This window comes from Lolium perenne, chromosome 5 (genome assembly GCF_019359855.2).
Source record: "Lolium perenne isolate Kyuss_39 chromosome 5, Kyuss_2.0, whole genome shotgun sequence".
Lineage (NCBI taxonomy): Eukaryota > Viridiplantae > Streptophyta > Magnoliopsida > Poales > Poaceae > Lolium > Lolium perenne.
In genome coordinates this window covers 188,193,942-188,209,720 of record NC_067248.2, presented here as the reverse complement: position 1 = coordinate 188,209,720, position 15,779 = coordinate 188,193,942, and the positions used below count along the sequence as shown (strand labels likewise).

The following is a 15,779-nucleotide window of genomic DNA, read 5'->3' as shown; positions in this document are numbered from 1 at the left end:
GGAAAAGCAATGCATCACACAGGGAGTGGTTTTGTCAGTGCATACTTACTTATACACTCTCCTAATAGAGGATCTAGTGGCACAATCTGCATCCTTACATACAATACTATTCAGCACTACCGATATGGTGGAACACAATCTTTGGATTGGGTGAAACAACAAATAACCAACTAAACCCAAGTTCTAGTTCAAAAACAAATGAGTAAGAGGCACCAACAATGGGTCCTATTACCATTAGCACCAGACTGTAGTCATCAGGTTTCACAAGGAGTGGAGTTATACTGTTGCACATACATGTTTTGTGGTTCCTAAATTGCCATTAAGAAAAATAATTAACTACACCTATAGCAGATTAGAGCTAATTAAGTTTATTTTTAAAATATTGAGACTCACCATATGCGATTCAGTTTCACAAGAGATTGGTGAACATATTAGTGACAACTGATCAGTTTCTTTCAGGCTATGCCCTCTATGTTTATGTAGAGTAGCAAATAAAGACTCAAAGAAGGCTAACAAATTACGCATCAAATATTCTTGTTGAAATGTAGCAGTCTGCAGGGGACACTATAGGACGATGCTTGGATACATTAGTAGGTGGACTCTTCCCCTGTACCTTCTATTTATGGCGTGGAGATACTGAGCATTGTCCATGAAAATGTATTAAGATACAGAAACGCAATTGTACCTTGCGAGGCCGAACCTTCTGGCGAATCATTTTCAGAAACTCTAATACTAATCTCATATGGTATCAGTACTGAGAACGCACAATACACATGAAACCTGAAGGAGCATCCATGGCTCTTGTCTCTTCATCATTTATCTAATGCACAATAGACAACGCTTGCTCCGCGATGTCACCTCTCCACATTTGCCAGGGAAAATTTGTTAGATTTAGTCATTTAGATACACTCATCCACCCACTCATAAGGAACCTGCAGAAATAAGAAGTGCACACATGGTAAGGCAAGGAAGAAAACACAGTTGTTGAACCAAAAACACAATCAGATCAACTAAACGATGTACCAACAAAAGCTGATCAAGTGAAAATCTCCAAAGATTACAGAAAGAGCAAACCTCCAGGATGAGCTGATGGCTGTCCACCGCTGCCGCTGCCTGCAACTCAAAGCAAGTCGAACCTTGTTTGTCATGATGGGGGAGTCACCAGGATCCACAGTTCCACACCCCAGAAAAAGAGATGCAGTTGCTCAAGCTCGATCACCGCCGTCACCATTCAGGTCAGTGCACGACCACCTCCTGTAAAACACCTCCGCGAGGCCCAGCAACCCCACTGGTTTCACAGCATCGCCGGAGAAACCGTTGGCGCCGCTGCAGCACCGTCGCTAGCGACTGGAAACCCCAGATTGAGAACTCCAGCAAGGCGGCGACCGAGAGATACCACCGTCCCGCAAGAACGGCGATAAAGTCCTAACCCCGCAAACCCCCAGTAATCAACATCGGCGGTTCGTCGATCCCATCCTAGCGAACGTAGTCGAGGGGAAGGGAACCTCATCAGAACAACTCGCTGACGGAGCACAGCCATCGGTAAGACCTAGCCCTAACATATTTACAGGCTGGACCCGGAACACAGGGATCCCACTCGGCCACTCCCCACCACCGGCCGCCGAAGCGGCAAGCAGAGAGAAGGCAAATCGACAGACTCGCACGGAGCGATCGGCGGGGGAAGTGCTGCTGTCTTTTCGCTTTCCACGGGGAAGAGAACAGAAAATCTAGAAATTTCTGATATGGACACGCAAAGTTTATCCGATAAGCCAGAAGAGGACACGTACCTTAGCGTGAAAAATAACGTGGCAGAACGTGAAAGACTCACCTCTTTAAAACCGTAAAAACGTGATTACCGGCAGCAATCAAATCAATTCAAAGGAAGGCAGCATCGCATCCGGTAACCGGTAACCTTCAGACTGAAGAAAAGGAAAATGCAAAACAGCGGCTTGCACTAATTTAAGGTTGCAGTAAAGATGGAAAGCACGTGTCAGGCAACGACTGGAGGGATGAAGAGATAAATAGACCATCTACAGTGGCTAAATCAATCTGAGATGTGGTAAATTGATTACCTTTTATATAGTGTATAATTTGGTGCACATGGGAACATGGGGAGCTGGTGATCCCTTATTATAAAAAGAAGTCGAAAGTCATATTTTAGGTTTATAAAATTATGAAGAAAATTAGGATGTAGCCAACAAAGTATTTCACAAACGTGTAAAAATAATTAAATATAATGTATATTTTAGGTTACACAAAAATATCAAAAGTGTCGATCTTAGTATAGTAATTTTAAATCTCCAGAAATATTAAGACTTTATCATTTTTACTTAACTCATAATACAAAAAAAAGTTTGAATTGAGATTTTGCGCGTCGAGGCCTCGATAACGTCTTGGGGGCCGGCATGATTTTTGGGCTCACACTGGCGCGCCCCAACAGGCACCGGCGCGGCTTTGAGCCCAATAGAAGCACCGACAACCCCGTGTCGGCCCCTTCGCGAAGAGCGCGAATCCGGTGAGCCGGCGCCTCGCGTTTTATCAGTGACACCAGGACGCCGTGCGGGATTTTTGAAACTTATAAATATATTTTTCAATTTTTTATTTAATATGCCTTTCCGTCGAGATTTTGTACGAACAAGATTTTGCACAGCATTTCGAAACACCGACCAACTTCGGGCTCCATCTGTCTTCCCCGTTCGAAGCTCGGACGGCCGTTCACTGGGTAGCTCGTCCCGTTTCCTGTCTCCGACGACGGCCAAACAGCCGTCCCGCGCCGGCGCCGTGACCCTCCATCCGCGAGATCCCAGAGAGACAGGAGAAAGTTTCAAAAACACTCGCACTCCCTCCCTCCACTACCCACCGCCAACCCAATCCCACCTTCAGATCGGGCGCCTAGGGTTCCCCCGCCACCACCGGCCGGCGATGCCCGCCTCCTCCGTCTCGGGCGGGAGCGGCCCGGGCGGCGTCTCCCCCGACGCCATCATCGAGTGGCTGCAGGACGAGATGGGCTACCCCTCCGCGCCGCCCGCGCCGGACCAGCTCCGCAAGATCTGCCGCGGCAACATGCTCCCCGTCTGGTCCTTCCTGCTCCGCCGCGTCCGCTCCGAGCGCACCGTCGCCACGGCCCGCCGCAACATCCTCGTCCACGGCGTCGCCGCCAGGCGGGCCCGCGAGGGCGGACTCGGCGCGGGCGGCGCGGGCGGGGGCGACGCCGCCGCCAGGGAGGCCGAGGCCCGGGAGCGCGACCTCGCCGCAGAGGAGGCCGAGCGGCTGCGCGGGGTCGTGCGCAGGCAGCGCAAGGAGCTGCGCGCACGCATCGCCGAGGTCGCGCGCGAGGAGGCCGAGCGCAAGCGCGTCCTGGGCGAGCGCTCCAGTGCCAGGTACCCAAGCACTAGTAGGGGGTACAAACGAACTATGCACACGGCTCGATTTCATAATTCCTCTATTGGAGATATGGGGATGGAATTGAAGCCGCATTTTGGTTTTATGAAGTTTTGCTCCTTGCTGTATATACTGACAGGAATGCCTGGAAATCTTCGACCTAGTACTGATTTTGACTGCCGATACTTTCTGGCATAGTAGAAATGCATGAACATCTACTGACAGAGTTGATTGAAAGTGTCACTCATTATTTGGATTTCAATGGGGGAAAACAAGGTTTGATTTATTAGGAGGGGTGTTTAGGCCGATGGCATCCAAAACGCTGACACATACTCCATGTGGAGATTGTACTCACGCTGCATTGTGGTCTTAACTTTTCCAGCTTTGCTAATAAATCTATTGGTAGAAAGGATTGAAAACTTAGGACCTGATATTTACTGACTGTCGCTATACTTTACTGATTCTAATATAAATGCATGAAAATTACCTGATAGAACTGCTTGAAAGTGTCACTGTTGAGTTGAGTTTAATGGAACAAAAAGGTTTGATGTATTAGAAGGGATGTTCAGGTTGATGCCACCCAAAAGGTGAACATGTAGTAGGCATGGGGATTATACTCACTGTACATTGCGGTCTTTACTTTTGCACCTTGCTTAATTAATTGATATTAATTGATACAGGTGCCTGAAAATGTAAGCCTTAATATTTACCGACTGTCGCTACTTCACTGATTCTTGTAGAAATGCACGAAAATCTACTGATAGAGGTTGCTTGATAGTGCCACTCTTGTGTTGAGTTTAATGGGAACAAAGGTTTGATGTACTCCAAGGGATGCAACGCAAAAGACTAACAGATAGTAGAACAACTGCAAAGTATCGGTGCAGTTCATGGCAGCTCTAAGTGTTGTTTCAACAATTAAACGACATTAGCTATTTCCCGTCAACTTCTAATGATTCTGCAAGCTTCCGAACAATTTGTAGGAGCATACACAGATACCTTATTGCTAAACTGCTGTTTGTACTTGTGTATGGTTGTATTGTGGCTACCTTTTTGTTTCTTCTCCTCTTCCTAGGACATGCCGACTTTTTAATTTTATTATTCCTAGGACATGCTGACTTTCTAATTTTATTAGCAATACATTGATATAGTTAATGATTTCTGCGTAAATCATTGGTCCTGTTGACCCATATTAGCGTGACTGTGTGAGGCAGTTGACACTTCAGTTTCACTTGATTAACATGAAAAATGATGTATTTTCATATGATAAATGGTATCTGCACGTTGTTTATGCCCAGCAAACAATGTTCCCAAATTCAGTATCTGGTATTTTATTCGGTCACCCATCCTTTAGTGTTTATAATTTTATGTGGCCTAAACACTGATTGTACGCCTATCAGGTAGGAGGCAGGATCCTTGCAGTCATGCAGTAGACCTGTTTTTGGAAGGAACTGCAGTGAATTTCATTCATGTACTACCATAGAATACAGAAGTCACCCTATAAATGTTGTTTAGACTAGTTCTGGCATGAACTTGAACAAATAATTTCAGAAATTCATTTAGCCATGCTGATATAATATAATATTTGTTCAGAAAAGACCAGAGCTGAAATTTCATGTAGAACTGCTTTTTTTGCTTCACGCCTTTGATGTTTTCGAATGATGTTCCACAACTTCAGTCTGACTGAAAGAATAAAATAATAATTCCATTTTTTTTAACCTTAGGCACAAACAAGTTATGCTCGAGGCATATGATCAGCAATGTGACGAAGCTTGCAAAATATTTGCTGAATACCAGCGACGTCTGCATCAGTTTGTGAACCAAGCAAGAGATGTGCGAAGATCAAGTATAGGTGTGGCTGGATCTGTAGATGCTATTGAGGAGATGCAGTTGCAGAGCGAGCGAGATGACCTTTACTCAAGTGTCAAAAGTAACAGGCTGTCAGAAGATCTTGCCCTTGTAGAGACCTCGCGTGAAAGGAGTATCCGAAAGGCATGTGAAACACTTGCTGCAGATATGGTTGAAATGATTCGGAGTTCGTTTCCAGCATTTGAAGGGAATGGCATTAATTCAAGTTGCCAGTTAGACGTGGCAAAGCTTGGCACTGATTTGGATGGTGAAATACCAGCAGATGTTAAAGCTGTGGCATTAGATTCCCTGAAAAATCCTTCCTTGTTACTGCAATCGATCAATGCGTATACGTCACGTATGAAATTGCTTGTACATAAAGAAACAGAAAAGATTGACATACGTGCTGATGCAGAACTCTTGAGGTACAGTGTTTTTTTCCGTTTATCCTATTCTTATTTCAAGAACAGACATGCAAGAGTTAGATATTCCTGCCACGTAATGATTATTCTGTGCATAATTTTTTTCAGTAACTTCTGATCGTTTTGGTTGTCTAGTTATATTCTCATTAATTTAATCCTGTGGCTGTAGCTTTGCTTCTTCAAGAGTGAATTCTATTATAATTGGAGATTTTATGTACCTTTCCAAACCAAACAAGTAGACTGTACCATTTGGTCTTTGTACTGAACTGCTTTGGTATTATACAAAGCGTTTGACAAACATTGGTTGTATGCTATCATTGGAAAGGTACATCTACTTATTGAAAACAAACAAGTAGATGTACCATCAATGGTACAAACATTTGGCGCATAATTTATACAAACGTTAGAATTGCAGTTTTAGAGAGATTCTTTTTAGTTTTATTGTTGTTTGGTCTTTGTACTGAATTGCTTTGCTAAATTTAAAAACTTGCTAAGTTGCTTATATTTCTTTGGGTTAGATGTTAACCAGATATACAAACTCTTGTTCCTAGGTATAAGTACGAAAATGAGCAGGTCATTGATGCCGCTTCAACTGACGCAAGCTCACCCTTACCATATCAGGTGTATGGCAATGGAAAGATTGGATCAGAGTTGTCGACCCGAGGAACATATGACCAGCTGCTAGAGCGACAGGTACCCTCCTTGAGAGACAGTTTAAAGCCCTAGTAAAATATTATTTCTGTTGGAAAGAGTGCACTGATATTATTTCTGTTGGATACATGGACCTCTCTTCTAGTTCTACACCCTTTCCTGTATGCAAATTGTCACTTTTTTTTTCTGCATTCCATTACTTCATCTGTTCATTCTCAGAAATCAATGTCAAGTTATCATTTTGGATTTGTTATTCTAGAGTGGCCTTTCTATTTTCTCCTAGACATTTCTCAATTGTGCTTGTTATCCTGTTCTCTTACCAAAAAAGTTTCATGATTACGTCTATCTCTTCTTTCCCCACTGGCTATGCTTAAATTTTATTTTATGCATGATGCTTAGATCCTCATCCCAGCAAGGCACATGAAACCGAAGTTAACTCCTGTATTGCATCTGTCTCTGTCTTTGCAGAAAGAACATGTTCAGCAGTTCTTAGCCACAGAAGATGCTTTAAATAAAGCTGCAGAAGCTAAAGCTCTAAGTCAGAAGCTCTTGCAGCGGCTCCATGGAACTGTTGATACGACTGGAAGTAAGAAGCTTCCTACTGGGAACACCCCACAGAACGTGACCAACAGCAGGCACTTGGAGGTACGAGTTCAGAATGTCATCATGATGTGATAAATGCCATATAAGATGCCCTTTTTAAAATGCCACTCTAAATTTTTATGCTTGTAATGAATAGCAAAATAACAACATATGTTCGTAAAGAAAAAAACATTCCAGTTTCATACTAAGTTCAAATAAGCCGTCCACTGCCAGGAAACCTTTTTTAACAATAGGACGTGCTTATAGCTTGAGACCATGCATTCATGTAGGCACTTATAGTTTATTTTGACACCTGACACTGTTCAAGACACACTGGTTAGGTTTCTACAAAATCGTATTGAAAGTTTTGAGTTGAAAGCTGCATGCGCTTGCTGCTTGTAAGCTAACCAGTTATGCATTACCCCTTTGCAATATATCATTATAGAAAATAAAAACGTTGTATAAGCTATTATCTTTTCCTGATAGTGTTGGCTACCTTATTTTAGCTGGATGTTTGGGCCAAAGAAAGAGAAGTTGCTGGATTGAAGGCAAGCTTGAATACATTAACATCAGAGGTGCAACGTTTGTATAAATTATGTGCTGAGTGGAAAGAAGCGGAAGATTCTCTGAAAAAGAAGTGGAAGAAAATTGAAGAGTTTGACGCTCGTCGATCAGAACTCGAGTGCATTTACAGTGCTCTTCTACGGGCCAATATGGTTAGTTTGGATTGTGTTTTTTATCTTTCAACACTAGAATTTTTTGATATGACATGAACATATAAATGAAAGGCAATTTCAAGTCTTCACTATTGCCAGCATGATTAGCAAGTTAGCATCAGCAGCAGTAGTGCAATGAGCTAAAGTAGTATATTGTCACTTGAATTAAGATTTTCTATCGAAATTGTGGGCCATACTTGCTGGCAGCTTTATGGCGGTTATAAGAGCTAGGAGGTCAAGAGAATTATTTTACTTGTGGTACGGGGTGGGGACTCATGGGGCTAGATCATATCTCTTTTTGTATTTCCTCTTTCCAATACAATAAATGTGTTTATTTCTCGCAAGATGATACTGAATTGTCGTGTATAGGAAGCGTCAGCATTTTGGGAGCAACAACCGTTATCTGCTAGAGGATATGCATCAAGGACAATCATCCCTGCATGCAATGCGGTGGTAGACATGTCAACTAACTCGAGAGATCTCATTGAGCGAGAATTAGTCGCGTTTGGTCAAAGTTTGGAGAACAGCTTATGCAGGTTACCGGCAACTCCTCAGGTTGGTAGCATATTGAGTTTATTGCTAATTTATTCTTCTGAAAACCGATTGGCCTTTGATTTGCCTTGTTGATCTTTCCATTGCGTTTGTTGATATTTTGCTTTGTAGGCCCTTTTGGAGGCTGTGGGTTCTAATGGTGCTACAGGATCAGAAGCACTCGCAGCTGCTGAAAAACATGCTGCTATGTTAACTGCGAGAGCTGGTGCTAGAGATCCATCTGCCATACCATCTATATGCCGCATTTCTACTGCTCTTCAGTATAATTCTGGTATAGTTTTGTTGGGAGTTCTTCTCTTTCTTTTTCTTGTAATTCTTCTATGTTATAAACCATGTTAAGGCAGAATGTGTCTCTTCCCTCCCCGGCGGTGCGGCCATGTGGGTCTCCATGCCGGCTCTGATTTGAAGTCGGGGTCAAGGAAGGATAAAAAAATAGTAGTTCTTTTATCCCACAGAAAGTCATCTTAGGTTGCAGTTAGCCAGTAGGACCAAGATAGCATATGTTTACTAGTGAAGGTCTGAAGGTCAAGCCTCCTATGCTATCGTATACAACTTATGCTACTGTCTGAACAAAATCGATAATTTAGACAGTGTCATCACAAATTAAAGAGAACAGTCAGAACACTTTTAGCACTAACTCTGTTAAAACATATACATTTTCTTATCTACCTATGCTTGGACTCTCACCGGTTTGCAACAAAGAATGCTTCCCCTTCCCATGTGCCTTTTTGTCCACTTTGATTATGAACTATTTTGGCGCTCTTCTCTTAGGTTATAGAGACAACTCACTTGTCTTTGGTTTCTTGTTAACAGTCTCGCCAGGAGAAGGCACAGATTCTGGCTTAGCATCAGTTTTGAGTTCACTGGAGTTTTGCCTAAAACCCTGTGGTTCTGAAGCTAGTATACTAGAGGATCTATCAAAAGCTATTAATGTGGTGCACACACGAAGAAATCTTGCTGAAAATGATCGTGTTTTGCTAAACCGTGCACATCGCGCTCAGCAAGAATACGAAAGGTATGCTATTTTTTCCTGCAGTGGTAGATATTTTCTAAATGGGTCTAGTTTTCACTATTGCAGTCATTTTTCGAGTACAGGTTGTAGGCATGCCGTAGTCATTATTATTTCTGATCTCATTTCTTTGTTGCCATGTCAGCGTGAATATTGATTGTTTTCTCATTTCTTTGTTGGCTTGTTCCTGGTAGTCCTATTCCCCATACTACAAATAACAGTATGCTGGATTCTTTAGCTAATATAATCAAATAGGTCCATGTTATACCATGCCATGCTGAATTTCATCCTAGGTTGTCTTCAACTTTGGGGTGCAACATGTTTTCACTGTTTAGAAAGTGGTGAGTAACATGTTCTCTTCACAGGCAGTTTTGTTGTCATGAAATCTAATCTAAGTTGCAAATACTTTTTTCACACTACATGCTACGTGATAGAAACTCTTGCATTTGTGAATTCACTGACATTCTATAGGACTTACATGGGAAGACATACTCTAACCTTGAATTGATGGGTTTACTTAGCATTATTGTGTTGATACATGGTATTTTGGTCAGGTAACCTCATCTACACTATGGTGATGACTAGACAAATAGAACCCTCTTGCAGCTGATGTCAATGCTAATAATTATGGATTCTTTTTTATTCAGAAACACTTCTGTAGTATACTTTTATTGGCCCAGAACATTTTACTTTATCTACAGTTCAATGAATAGCATGAGTTCCCTCTAGCCTGCTCATTTGTCTGTAACCAGAGTCATTATTTGTCTTCCCTGTTATTTTGTACCTAGTGAATTTCAGTTATTTGCATTTTTCTAGAATGTTTACTGATGTGCCTGTCCTTTATGTAGAGTGGCGAACTATTGTCTTAAATTAGCTGGCGAACAAGACAAGGTTGTGGCAGAACGGTGGTTGCCAGAACTGAGAAATGCGGTTCAAGAGGCTCAAAGGTGCTTCGAGGACTGCAGACGTGTAAGAGGCTTGGTAAGTACTCCCTCCGGTCGGATTAAATCGACGCGGAGGGCAGCTAAAGCTAACGTATCACATGCACAGACCCGCGTCGATTAAATAAGTCCAGAGGTAGTAATACTAACTTGCATGCACCAATATAAAAAAAACAAAGGTCTGAACTTCAAGGGGATCACAGCAATGTGGTCTCACTGTAATCAGACGAGAGAATTGATAATGCTAGATCTCAGGAACTTTTCCACTCTACCCCTGGGGAAGGAAGAGTGCTTGCGTCAACTGCTTGTTCAGGGAGTACTGTTTTTGCTGTTAGAAAGCCTTCTCAATTCGCATCCCTATGCCCAAACTCTCCCTTGTGACGTTGATAACTCCTTGTTGCAACCTACCACCCACATCCCACATGAGCAATTGCCTAAGTTGCCTCAAACTCCCCCAGCCATAGCACGTCAGTTGTTTGATTTGTTTTTTCAACACACCGATTGCATTGTACTCTCGTCCATCAACTTTATTTTTCCTTACTGATGATGTTGTAACCTCCAGGTCGATGAGTGGTACGAGCAGCCAGCAGCAACAATAGTTGACTGGGTTACCATTGATGGACAAAGCGTCGGTGCCTGGATCAATCTCGTAAAACAGCTCCACATGGAGATCTCCAGGCGAACACTTGCCATGTCTTCGGCAGGTGACGATTAGGGAAAGCTGCTTGCTACCGCATCTTTTTTTTATATTCTTTGGAGACCATCATGATTGGTTGGGTTTCTAGCTGGTTGTATCTACTCCGATAGCTTTGTGCCATATGCTGTTTTGTAATTGTTATACGCATCTTTCTTGGTCTAGCTTTGTAATTAGTTTATGTATGTGTTATTGTATGTTGTCATGTGTTCAATGCCAATTTGTTACATTGTGTACTGTTGTTCTGTTTGCTGGTTTGGAGATCTGCACCTCATTTCTGAACTTGTGTGGGTAACTGTCGCCATTATGTACAAATGCAAGCTTCCGTAAAGTCATCTAAGAGCATCTCTAACTCATTGATGTATAATAGGGCACCCAAAACAGCTGCCCTATAAATTGTAACATCACCAAAAACTAGGTTTGTATAGTAGGGTTAGAAGAGGAAATGATGGTTGATAACCTGATCTCTCACCTTGCATGTATCCATGCATTAGTTCAGATAATTCCAATTGCTATTGGCTATGAATTCCTTGATCTGTCATGTGCAACTCTCCTATGTTAGGTCGTTGCACTTCTCCGCATAGTTTGTTTGAGTGTGTGCTGCTGGATGTTAGGATGTTGCAATTTGCAAACTTCTCCCCGAATCTTAAGATAGAATGTGCGCAGTATGCCACCGCTCCTTCCGGCGAGTCAGGCTGGAGAGGTTCCACTGGAACGTTGCTCCATCTTCTCCCTTCTCTACCACAGTGGTACGCCTCTTCCGAACCAAGTCGGCCACCATGCTGTTTGTCGTGCAGCGGCAGCCCAGTGAGCGGTGTCTCTGAAGCTCCGGCCGCCGCTTCCTTACCAGCCTCGTCTCCGGCAAGATCCATTTGCTATTTAGCTGAGAAAGAGGTACGACCAGATCTACAGATCGTCCATTAGCCTCGTCCGGTGCAACTTAGTGCAGAAATCCATCTGATAATAGATCTACCCTTCTGATCGTACATGGCGGCGCACGGGAAGCTCCAGGTCGCGACGCGCGTCTTCGATGGCAGCATCAACTCCCCGCGCGAAGGACGCCTACACAACAAGAGCACTGGCCTCATCGCTGGACCATCGCGCAGAGTTTGACACGAGCAGGCACCATGGACACGTCTTCAGGAGCCGCATCAGCAGTGCACGCGTGGAAGAGCACCAGGTAGCTGGATCAGCAGTAGCCGCGCCAGCGCCACGCACCTGATGCAAAATTTTGCTACTGCAAGGCACAGCCAGAAGACGCGCGCACAGACGACACCAAGGGCATATGACGCATCGACTACGGGAGGGCGGACTCCCGCGAGTCTCGGCACACGCCGGCTATCGAGAACCGGACTACACTGCGCCGAGCCACGACATCCAGATGTACTACTACACCAAAATCTTCGCCGAGCCAGGTATCACCGAAACATCATCGCCAAGGTCTACATCACCATATGTGGTTGTCATCGACATCTACAACAACGTCTAGCCGCTGTCGTAGATCCCTTCCACCGCTGCACTACGACACAAAAGACTTGCCACCGTAGATCCCTGTCTCCGCCGCACTACGATACAAAAACCCATCATCGCCATCCCTGCTGGCGCTGCACAATAACCCTAGATCTCTGCTGTCGTCGCCGCATAAAAACCTAAAACTCGGCTACCTAAAATGCGCAAAAGAAGAAGAAAAAAGTGACCACACCCACCGTCGACCACGGCTATATCACATTCGGCTACCTCGATATCGACATCAACGACAACGTCTGCAGATACACATCGTCATCAACTCAACGTCCGCGTCATTATTTGCGTCCACGACACTCCCGCTACCATGGGAGTGCAGAGAAGGCACCAGAAGGGAACGCTGATGATGATAATGAGAAGAGGATGGAAGCACGAGACTTCAAATTCAATCGCAATCGTCTGCTTCACTCCCCTACGACTAAGGGGAAATGTTAGAATACACGTATACGACTTAGACTAGATCATCTTGTGTACCAAGTTGTTAGACTTCTTATTCTTAGCCCCTAAATCATGTACCTCCATATATACCCCTCGAGGGTCACCGCAAGTCAGCAACAAACACGAAAACAGAAATTAGAGATTCTACAATTTCTTCAGGTTGCTTCTGTTAGTATATCTTGCCATGGTTAATATGTTCAGTAGCAGCAACATCATGACCTTTATTTACATGGCATGTTGTTATGTTATCACTAGCTCCAAAGACAGTACTAGTATGGTATCTGATGCTATCCCGTGCACGCTGATTATACATGGACTAGTGCTCTTGATTTATTCATGATTAGTTAAATTTTGGTGCAAGTTATTATAGAAAGTAGTCATTTCTGCTGTACAATTGCTTTCTCATTGCATGCTACTTCCAACATGTTTACCATATGAACAAACATTATTTCGCTCTCATTTGCAGTTCTGCATACTGAAAATGATTTATATGAATGCCATGCCTCAGGACAAGTCTGTACAAGAATTTTCATTTAGTGGATACTTTGAACACAATTGACATATGGACGAAGGATTTATTGCAAACCCATATATACAAACAAATATCGGATACTCTAGATGACAGATTCCTAGTCTAGAAGAGTTCCCACCGCGTTGGTCCGCAGTGCCTCCACGCGCACGTCATGTACCAAGTGCACCTGCTTGGACGCCCACAGGAGAACATCAAGAACCCCAGCCTGCGCAAGCTCCTCGTTCTCGGGGACATTCAGGGCAACGCCGCAAAGCAATATAAGAGCCTGAATCTGCAGCTGCTTGTCCCCAAGGTACACGAGCAGAACAAGGCGCTGTGCCCCGCCAGCGTCGACGATGGCCTTGCTGTGGTTTACATGCAGGTGGTTCCCAGTGCAGACGAACTTGGTGAGCGCGAGCATGGCTTCTCTGGTGACGGAAGGCTCGCGGTTATCGAGCAGCTCCACTAGCAGGCCAACCACACGGCTGATCTGGCTTGCCGTGAACGTGCGCGATAGGCAGCCGAGGGAGCTGATGCACGGAAGTAGCAGCGGATCATCGGACTCTCCCTGCCCCTGGCGCACAATGCGGAGTAGCTGCTCTGTCACGGCAGCCTTTCCGGGCTTGAACGCAGACTGTCGCAGCGCTAGGTTGAGCTCCGCGACACGGGCGATCTCCATGATCGTCATGGCAGAGTAGAACTGTAGCTCGCTGCGTCTGCCGCTCTTGTCGAGGAGCCTGGTGAAGCAAAGGATGTCGCCGGACTCTGCGATGCTTTGGCACACGCCTGGATGACCTCGGGCAAGCTTCCATAGAGCCTTGGCTGCCATGGTCTTCATGCGTGCCTTGTCGGGCGCATCCTCGATCTGCTGGCCTTGGAGTTGGCGCATCTTGGCAAGCACAACTGAGTGCAGCGACGTCATGGGCTCCGGCGTCTCATCGATGAGACTGACCAGGAGCCGAACGGCGTTCGTCTGTGAGAGCGAGTCCTGCAATCTCCGGTTGTGGTGCGCAAGCAAGGCGATGGCCTCGGCGACCGCGGCCCGCACGCGCATCGACGGCTCCTTCAAGGCAGCGGCATATACGAAGCATACGTCGGCACGGAGTAGCTTGTCCACGCTCTCCTCGTCGCGGCCAAGTAGCCCAAGCGCGGTCGCCGCAGCCTCCTTTCCATCATCGGTGCCAGCCTTGAGCAAGTTAACGAGGGGCCGGACGCCGTCTTCTTGGACAATGAGCTCTGCAAAGCGTGGGTTGTCCCGGGCGAGGGAGGCGAGGCTCGAGGCCGAGTCTGCCCGCACGGCGCGGCTGCCGGTGTGCACCCGCGCTATGTGGTCCCAGACCAGGAAGAGCTTGGGGTCGCCACACAATATGTTTGGTAGACCGAGCATGTCGCCGTCGGTGTGCGGGGAGGAGAAGCGGAGCAGCCAGGCGACGTCCGCGAGGGCGGCGTCGAGCACCTCGTGGGTACGCCGGACCGTGGGCACGAGGCTGAAATTGAAGGCCAGGAAGCGGCGGAGGCGGGAGTGGTGACCCTCGAAGCACCTGCCCGCCATGACCAGCGCGTCCATAGCGACGGGTATGATGCGCTCGGCGGGGCGTTCGTACAGGTCAGTCCTTGCCGCCAGCCGCAGCGCCGCCGCGAGCTTCCTTACGCGCGAGCATAGTTCCATGCATTCCGGCAGGCACTTGGTCGAGCCCGTCTTCGCCGCCACTTGGTCGGCGAGTGCGATCGCCGTCGTTAGCATCGTCTTCACACCCTCTGCCATTAGTTCTTTCCCCTTGTCGGCTCCCCAGCTGCGCGCTTGTTTTTCGAATGGTGGTGCTCACCAACAGCTCAAAGTGAGAAAACTAGAGTTGTTACAAGTAGGAGATGCTAGCGTCGCAAATTCGTGGTTCCGAAGCTGAACTGAACCCCTGAGATCGAGCTTAAATTGGCCATTCTCCTCCGCCACACGCCTCCGACTGAGCCTGGAAGAAAATACCGCCGAGTTGCCACGAACTTCCTCTCACAAACATAAAAGAAAAGCCACGAACTCCCGATTAGAAGGAAGCTGCCTTTTTTGGTATCTAATCTTCCTTAGAGAGCAAGAGACGAGCCAGGAGAGGGAAAGGACGATGGCTGCGTCAGCTGGTGGACAAGACGCGGCCATGAATCGGCTCCTTTTACTACCCGGTGCACCTTTACCGCTTTCCCAGCTCAATCTCCTTTTATTTCTCAACTTGGTATGCAGCGATTCCATGAGTGATGGACTCCTTCTAAACTTCAAGGTCTTGGTTTAATTTTTTTATTTTTAAATGGAGGTTTTACCCTCAGCATTCAAACGATGCACCTAACTTTTTTAAGGTTATTCGACAAAGCTTTACAAGAGAGATACAAAGATCAACTCATAGCCGCCAACCGATCAATACCACTATACCAACAAGAAGGGGTGATCATGAACATGACCAATACCCTAACATCATACCAATGCACATCATCTAAAAAACAAACTGAAGGCCTGACCAAACCGCCCA

At 45.6% G+C, this 15,779-nt stretch overlaps 2 protein-coding genes across 2 annotated transcripts; one reads left to right on the top strand and one right to left on the bottom strand.

Annotated features, from left to right (window-relative positions):
* The first annotated feature begins 2,674 nt into the window (after positions 1–2,674).
* LOC127301258 (AUGMIN subunit 5) lies at positions 2,675–11,020 on the top strand. The gene is made up of 10 exons (XM_051331474.2): positions 2,675–3,380; positions 5,103–5,651; positions 6,200–6,341; positions 6,768–6,944; positions 7,388–7,597; positions 7,967–8,152; positions 8,261–8,420; positions 8,963–9,164; positions 10,007–10,139; positions 10,662–11,020. Exons 1-10 carry the CDS (start codon positions 2,923–2,925, stop codon positions 10,812–10,814), a joined length of 2,370 nt encoding a protein of 789 aa, XP_051187434.1. The 5' UTR covers positions 2,675–2,922; the 3' UTR covers positions 10,815–11,020.
* Positions 11,021–13,270: 2,250 nt separating this feature from the next.
* On the bottom strand, positions 13,271–15,206 carry LOC127298112 (uncharacterized). Its single transcript, XM_051328066.2, has one exon. The coding sequence runs from the start codon at positions 15,029–15,031 to the stop codon at positions 13,385–13,387; it is 1,647 nt and encodes a 548-aa protein (XP_051184026.1). The 5' UTR covers positions 15,032–15,206; the 3' UTR covers positions 13,271–13,384.
* Between the last annotated feature and the right edge of the window lie 573 nt (positions 15,207–15,779).